Source organism: Crocodylus porosus, unplaced genomic scaffold (assembly GCF_001723895.1).
Source record: "Crocodylus porosus isolate Cpor-Errol unplaced genomic scaffold, CroPor_comp1, whole genome shotgun sequence".
In the NCBI taxonomy this organism is placed as follows: Eukaryota; Metazoa; Chordata; order Crocodylia; family Crocodylidae; genus Crocodylus; species Crocodylus porosus.
Genome location: NW_017728947.1, coordinates 109,325,636 through 109,333,702, shown reverse-complemented (window position 1 = coordinate 109,333,702; position 8,067 = coordinate 109,325,636). Strand labels below are relative to the sequence as shown.

Here is an 8,067-nt window from a genome sequence, read left to right as displayed (position 1 = left end):
AAAGCTTTTTTGAAGTCAAAATATACAACATCAATCTCTTCTCCCTTGTCCAGGTGATAGGTCACCTGGTCTTAGAAGGAAATGAGATTGGTCAAGCAAGACCTACCCACAACAAACCCGTGCTAGCTATGCCTTAGGATGTTGCCATTGGCCAGTCCATTAAGAATGGCCTCTTTGATAATCTTTTCTAAGACCTTCCCCTGGATAGAGGTCAGGCTGATGGGCCTGTAGTTTGAGGGATCCACTTTCCTCCCTTTCTTGAAGATAGGCACCACATTGGCCTTCTTCCAATCTTCAGGCACTTCACCTGAGAGCCAAGGAGCTGTTGAAGATCTGTGTCAGGAGCTGAGCCATGATGCTGGCCAGCTCCTTGAGTACCCTGGGGTACATACTGTCAGGGCCAGCAATCTTGCGAGACCCTTCCAGCCCTAAACTTCTCTGAATATGTGAGATATAAGACTGGTCTCCTGCTAGGCATTCAGAGCTGCTGACCTCCACTAGGTGCTGCCAGAGGCCTTTGTCCTCACAAAAAGGAAGAGGCAGGGTCAGGGCTCCACTGACCCCTACGCAGCAGCCCACTCAACCGCTACGTGTACCAGGAAGGGACATCCCCTTCTGTGACCTGCTGTCTCTCCTCAAGCATGGTTCTTACGCAGGACACTGCCCTTACCTATCAGTGCACATGAAGGGCACAACCCGACTTCTGGTTATCAGCTCTCCCAATTTTATCACAGATCCCACAGTCCTCAGCACCCACGCCTGGGATCCTGTGAGAGTCTTGGCATTTTGAGTGTCTTTCATGGTGGCAAGAGAAAAGTTTGCATGTACTACGTGTGCCCAGGGGCTCAGAAACCAGGAAAAATATAGGGGAAAAAAATCAGATTTAAAAACAAAACAAACCCTCAAGATTTTTTACGTTTCAGACCTAACTCAGGACTCCTAAGGACTGGTAATTCTGCAACTCATGCCTACAGCAACAAGGGTGACCAGACCAGAAGCAGAGATTGCAAATCTCATTTCTCGGGTGTGAAAGGGCTCATCTATTGCCCATGATGCCCCATGCAGTCAGATCCAGCACGGCAGCCCGACTACTCGAATCTGTATTACCTCTCCACCCCCTTGAGGCATCAGGAAATTCAAGCTCATGCCCAACAGCCCAGAGGGCTCAATACCCAGTTCAGCATAGACCTTTGTTTGCAGGGTAGGCTGACTGGTGCTTGCTGGCCCTGAAAGGCGAGGCCCAAGGACATCGCTTGGTCTTCTGCAGGGGAGGGGAGCCCAGGCCCACCCACTGTTCAAGGCTCCAGCCCAAGTACCTCGTGTTACAACAGCTCAAGGCTGGTCCTTGCAGCCCCTCGCTGCTTCCTACCTTTACTGCTTGTCAGTCTTTCTGTCTGCACTCCTCCTCCCACAGCAACTCTCAACCTCTGACCCTAATACTTCCTCACCTCCTGCCTCAATTCTGCCTCCACTGTGGCTTGTCACAGCAGCTGTTACTAATCAGCTGCTTGCTCACAGCTGGGGGAGCTAATTTGGTCCTTCATTAATCCCTCCAGGGTTGCTGCTTTATGGGGTACATATATCCTATCTTATTAAGGCACTTAGGCATCCATGCATTTTTGTAAATCCCAGACAAAATTTACCCATGCACCAGCATTAAAACACACAGGGAAATGCTTTTAAGATAAGATCTGTGTCTCCTTCGCTCCCCATCTGTCTTCATATACAAAAGGGGTTGTCATAATGAGGGTGGCAACCAACAGTTCTGTGTGTGCAGGGGACAGGACAAGAAGTAATGGGCTTTAATTACAACAAGGGGTTTTAGATTAGCTATGAGGAAGAAGTATCTAACTCTGGGGATGATTAAGCACTGGAACAGGTTACCTAGGGAGGTTGTGGGATCTTCATCATGGAGGCTTTTAAATGCAAGTTAGACAAGCATTACTTCGGGATGGTTTGGACAGGGATTGTAGGCAAGTAGGGCTGGAAGGGACCTCACAAGGTCATCTAGTTTAGCCCTCTGCTCAAGGCAGGATCATCCCTGGCTAAGCCGCCCCAGCCAAGTGTCTGTCTAACTTGCTCTTGACCATTTCCAAGGATGGAGATTCCACGGTTTCTCTAAGTAGCCTTTCCAATGCTTGTCCCCTGCCTTGAGTAGGGGGAAAAACACGATTTCTTGATGTTCTTTCCAACCCCGTGAATCTATGGATCTGCATTAGCAAGCACAAAACTCGCTCCTCTGTACTGAGCTGGTTAACTGTATAAAGGAGAACCACTGCAGACATAACCACCAACTTAAGTATACAGCACACGTCATTGCGCTCATTCTCAGAAATACGTCCTGCTGCATGTATACCCATTCTCTCTTAATTATTAGTCTAGCCTGAATGCATTCAGCAACCTGTAATTCTATGATATAGTTATAGACATTGTGCAATTCAAGTGGTTGAAAGGATCTGAGATGAGGAAAGAGGGTCAATTCAGGCTAAACGATTCATGATTTCTCTTTTTTCATCTGGCAAGAGAGGCAGGCGACTGCTCCAGGCACTGAGTCCAGAGTGGCAAGCCAGCAGAGAGTTTTGGAAGTGACATGGTGTAAGTCTGAGATGCCCATGGTAAGCAACTGAAGCAGGCACTGATTTACGCTGTGGCCCATGGTTTGCAGCTGATGTTACGCTGTGCGCTGTCCGTCCTCTTTTCTAGGTATAAGATGTGACCATATCTACTCTGTGATGTTCTGAAACTGTTCTGGACGTAGGTTGAAGCCTGGAAGTTTCTTTTATGGGATTGGCATTTCGATGTTGATTAGACTATTGATTCTCACTGTGGAATCTATATCTGGAAGTGTTCAAAAGCGGGTTAGACAAGCACTTGCCTGGAATGGTGTAGACAGCCTACCCGGAGCAAAGGGTGGGACCAAATGCCCTCCTGAGGTCCCTGCTTTTCTATGATTCTGTGTTTTTTCGGGGACAACGGTATTATCTCAGAATTCTTTCTGGCGTACCTCAAGATTAAATAAGGATACTTAAGAGAATTAGGTGGATTTCAAAATGCCGTGTAAGGTAGAAGGAAGACACTAGGGGTTTCTTTGTGAACTGCTAAAATCAAGTTGACCATGGTTTGATTGTATCTGTGAGGTGTGTGCATATGTCTGTGGATTTGGGGTGGGGATGTGTGTCCCACTGTGAATTTGGGGTGGGGATGTGTGTCCCACTGTGGGCAGCCACTCAGTAAGGGTTGGTTTTAATGTTCTAGTTTGATTTTCATTGTGCCATTTGGCTGCCCATCCAGAGCTTGGGTAAGCTTTCTGTTTGCCCAGACTAGTGCATGCTGTTCAGTGGCTGGGTACACCAGGGCTAGAATCGCTAGTTGAAATATGTACCCAATGGGAAACGTATGCCCACAAATTTGGGGGTAAGACTAGTCCTTGCTTTTTTTCTTTTTGCGCCTCTTCTCCAGATGAGTTTTGCAGATCAAAGCTCTTTCTAAAGCCACATCAAACTGCTTCAGATGGGGCTCCCTTTGGACCTGTTGACCACCAAGGTAATGCTCTTCAGCAGCCGCTCTGGTTTGGGGAAAGCTTGTTCCCAAGGCTTCAGACGCAGTGCAATAGAGATCCAATACTCTGCCATTATCTTAAGGTTGAGGGAGAGGGTGTTGCTGACAGCAATGAGGTTTTTGTCTTGACTCACAAGAGCAATGTCAGCAGGATAAATGAGCTTACACGGGATTGTGTCTGGTAAGTCACGTGTGTTGGTGTTCAGTGATCAAGGAATCAGCACGGGCCCTTGTAGTCGACCACTGCTGAGGGTGCAGGCTTTGCTGATCTGCTGATTCAAAGGGATTTGTAATCCCAGGTGGCTCAGCATTGTAGCTAGGGGTTACAAAATGCAGTGGCAGCTCATGATCCTCGGTGATATGAGCAGTAGCCCGTAACTCCATGCTGTATCATATGCGACAGGTAAATCTCCCAACCCAGCCTAGATTTGAGAATCCACTTTTGCTGGTTTCCCATATTTGAAGACTACGGCCTTACACCAGTTCTTTCTGAGACCCTCCTTGACAAAGGCGTAACAGTGAACAGGTGCCAACCAGGATCACTTTGTCCCCAGAGTCTTGGGGAAGTTGAGCTAAATGCCATCCTTGTCAAGAGCTTGCCTATTTTTCAGAAGCCATAAGGGTCTTATTTGCTTCCTCTGTAGCAAAGTTTCTCAAACCGGGGTATGCAACGGACTTCTAAGGGTGGAAAGGAAGAAAGAATGGGAAAGCAAAAGAAGGGGATGGGGAAATATGGAGAGAACAAAACTGAGAACTCTGCATTACTGTGTGGCTCCTCTACTGACTTGAAGCGGTACTTTTTTTATCCATCGCACAAGAGTTGTAGTTTACACAGCAATGCAACATCCAAAGGGTTGTCCTGACCCAGAAAGGGTTTGAGAGCCACCAATCTGAAGCGCGTAGCAGACTCGGTGACTCCCTGGGTTCATGCGCAGGGCGCCAAGCAGTGCTGCACACAGCTAGCCTGAGCTAATGCTGTGTGTGCTGTCTCCCAGACCAGAAAAGGACATGCAGATTAGTACTATCCTGAGTACTGCATTGCTACGCTGCTTTCGGTTCAGAGGCCAGCCAGCTTAAAGCTACCCAGCATATCTCCATACAGCACTGACTGCCTTGTAGGCCTGTGTAAAGCGGCTAGCATTTGCTTCGGGTTCGGCTGATTCGGGGGACAGCGGTTTGACCCGGTGATTCGAATCACTGTCCCGAATCGATTCGGCCAGATCTGATTCAGAGACTGGGCTGCTGCCCATCCCCCACCCGCTCTCCCAGCCCAGCAATGGCTGCCCACCCGCCCCAGCTCCCGGCACTTGGAGCCTCCTCCAGCCCCCCGCCCCACTTACCTGCTCCGAGTCCGGCCCCAGCTCCCTGCAGCGGTGAGCAGGGACTGCCCGAATCATCAATGCTCTCTGAATCTTTTCTGAAGATTCAGAGAGCTTCAAATCGATTTGGACCTTTTTATTGGTTTGATCAGCACTTGGAGATTTGGCCACCGAATCAGGCTGAGTCTCCTCCAAATCAAAGCACCACCCAAAGCTTCATGCAGCCCTACTGCCTTGTACATCACAGACCTGCCTTGCTAGTGCTTTAGGGCACTTGTAACTGGCTTTTTCCCACTAAAGATGTTCCTGATTTTATTTTTCTTTCTTCATTTACCATGACTAATGAAATAACGTGGACATTATTTACCCTGTAGTGGCTTATTATGCTATAACTATTAAAAGGCGCCAGAGGGCACGTCTTAACCATTTTACCCTCCTGCTCTTGCAGTGCTACTTTCCTGCCAGGTGGTGTTTTAGGACAAGGTTTGGTGTTGTTGGTTTGTTTTCTTGGGTTGAGGTGTTGGCAGATCAACTCCTTCAAGAGTGAGTCAGTCTCTGTCTGCCAGAAATGACTGAAAGCCTTGAGTCAGCTGTTGCATTGCATGGCAGATGTTTGAGGACAGGAGCACAGGGAAGCACAGCATTTTTAAGCCTCAGGGAACCATCTGCAAACAGACAACGCTGCTTTTGAAGAGGCAAAATCATTGTTCCCTACCCCACAAAATCCAGTTCCTTCTGTCCTCATTAAACAGCTTCTCGCAACAAGCAAGTTCTTGGCTTTCTCTCCATTATTACTTCTTCTTTTCCTCAGCAAGCGTCCCTCCCATGGGCAAATGAAGCGATGCTGTTTGATGTAACGCAGCACCTGCACTAACCCTGACTGCAGCAGCTATTAGTGAGTTGCAGGCCGGTGTGAACTGACACGCCGGGAAAGAATAATGCAAACTCCTTCCTGCCAGAGCCACAGCACAATGACTCTCACATCCCCTCAGGCCCTTGCTTGCATTCAAGGCCTGTTCTTGCACAGAGAAATCACACACACACATGCACACGCACACACACTCATGCCTGCACACACACGCACACATACACACACACGCATTGAGCCTGCTCGGTCAGACTCTGCACCGGTCATGATGAGTCTTACTGTGAGAAGGAGTCCTCCTCTCAAAGGAAACAGCCAGGGAAAGACAAGACTTCTTGGGCTTTCAGCTGTGGCTGGGGACATCTTGGCTTCAGTCAGGTCAGTCTCAAAAATCCGGTTGACTTTGGTGGAGCCAGGATTTGACTTCACACCTCTCTGCATTGCATCCATGTGAATCGATATTTTTTAACAAGTCCTCACGGTTCCAGCCAGAACCGAGGTGCCGTTGTGTGTGGCACTGGATATACCTATAAAGGGATACCATTTCCCCCCCAAATGCTTGGAGTCTAATGAAAGGAGTGGGGGAAAGGAAGTGGCATTACCCTCATTTTACCCACAGAGAACTAAGGACATTTGCTCAAATGTCCTATAAGAAGCCTGGGGATGACCTGGAAACTGAGCCCAGATCTCCTGAGTGCTGTAACCACAAGGCCATGTAGGACAGTCTGCTCACCCAGTGTGCTGGGGCAGCACCCGGGTGTTTGAATGGTTTTTTTATTGGTGTGACCTGTTGCTATGAGGGACAGACATCTCAAATATATTGGGAGATGCTCCTCATCTCATTTGTCAAGGCTTGTCCTCAGAAGGAGATAACCCAGAATCACTTCTCTATGCTAGTTTCCTATGTGGACACTTTTACACCAGGAGTGGTTTTTTGGTCCCCTGTGGAAGTGGCTTCAGCTAAATGGCAGAAAGGGGCAGACCAAATGCAAAGCAAGAATGTCTGCACAGGGGCCAAAGTGAGACCAGCTCCATCCACAGGTGTAGGAGAAGAGCAGAAAACTACCCTTGGGTCTTCCTCACTCTTGAAGGGCTGATGTTTTGGCATCTCTACAGCTGGCAGGGGGTACCCCCGCTGGTAAAGAAAAGTTTTTTTAAAAACTCCTGTCTGCTTTTATAAGTTGTTCTGCCTTTTATTGTGACCCACCCTGAGTCTTCTGGCTGGGGAAGGGCGGCGTATATGTTTCATAAATACATAAATGATGCCATCTATGCCCATAGCAGACATTGCTCAGACCTTCCTGCAGAGGTCCTGGAATAAAACAGGGGAGATCAATTTGACATTCAAAGTTTTAAAAAAAATAGGTAAAAAAAAAAAAAGAAGAACATCAGGCAAGTTTATAGAAGCAAAAAACAAACAAACAAAGACAGAGAGAAGCCAAAAAGGGTCATCGGCCCCGTTTCTTTAAATCCTTCACAAGCCACCTTTTAAAAGCCTCTCAGTTTTGCAGCCCCTTCCTTAAAACACTTCATCTCTGTTCACCATTTTCCTGTTTCCCTTTGAGGTGCAAAGTCAGCTACAGGTTTCTGTGTCAAAGAACAGCAGGCATTTGATAGACTACAGGCATTTGCCAGTGCTCGTTTCCATCAGCCAGCTGGACCCAAGCCCGGCGCCTCCAGATTTGCAAACCCATTGTTCAAAAAGCACAGGTACTTGAGGAGCAGAGGTGAATGGCCCATCTGAATCCTCCTCAGTGGCCAAGTCACTTCTGTGAATTTCTAATTAAAGCAGTGATTAACTTTGTCCTTCATCTACTGATGCTCTCTCCTAAGGAAACATTTGCCTTGCTAGAAAAAAAAAATCATCAAAATATGGAAGAAGCAATTAATCTAATGCAAACATTTGGGGGTCATTGGACATTACTGCTGGGGAGAGAGGACCCAGTTGGTTATGTCAAGCAAGCCACTTCCCACAGATTTTACTACACCTTCCCCAGGCATGTGAGTGTGACCCTGACTTTGCACCCAGCTCCCCTGAAATCAGTGGACGTTGTGCCTGTCCAGTGGCTGGACTTACGCCCATAGTTCCCAATTCAGCAAAGCATGTATGAACACACTGAGCTCACTGAGATATCACCTTTCACTGGAAACATATCTGTGTTGCTGAACTGGGGCGGATCTAGGCCGGGGTGGGTAATTATTTTGGGTGGAGGGCCACTTACTGACTTTCGGCAAGCTGAGGGCCGCACGATAGGCAGCCAGGGGCAGATAAATACAAATTTTCTAAATTTTTAGGGGCTCCGCAGGCCAGATAGAATGGCCTGG

At 47.9% G+C, this 8,067-nt stretch overlaps 1 protein-coding gene across 2 annotated transcripts in view; it reads left to right on the top strand.

The window, feature by feature from the left end:
* The first annotated feature begins 2,324 nt into the window (after positions 1–2,324).
* Positions 2,325–8,067, top strand: part of LOC109320681 (potassium channel subfamily K member 16-like) — a 27,005-nt gene continuing 21,262 nt past the window's right edge. The window contains exon 1 of one of the 2 annotated variants that reach the window (XM_019550905.1): positions 2,325–2,615. In XM_019550905.1, the coding sequence (XP_019406450.1) occupies positions 2,607–2,615 (9 nt within the window). In that variant the 5' untranslated portion in view covers positions 2,325–2,606. The remainder of the gene's footprint in view (positions 2,616–8,067) is intronic. The other variant, XM_019550906.1, reaches the window with a different exon arrangement.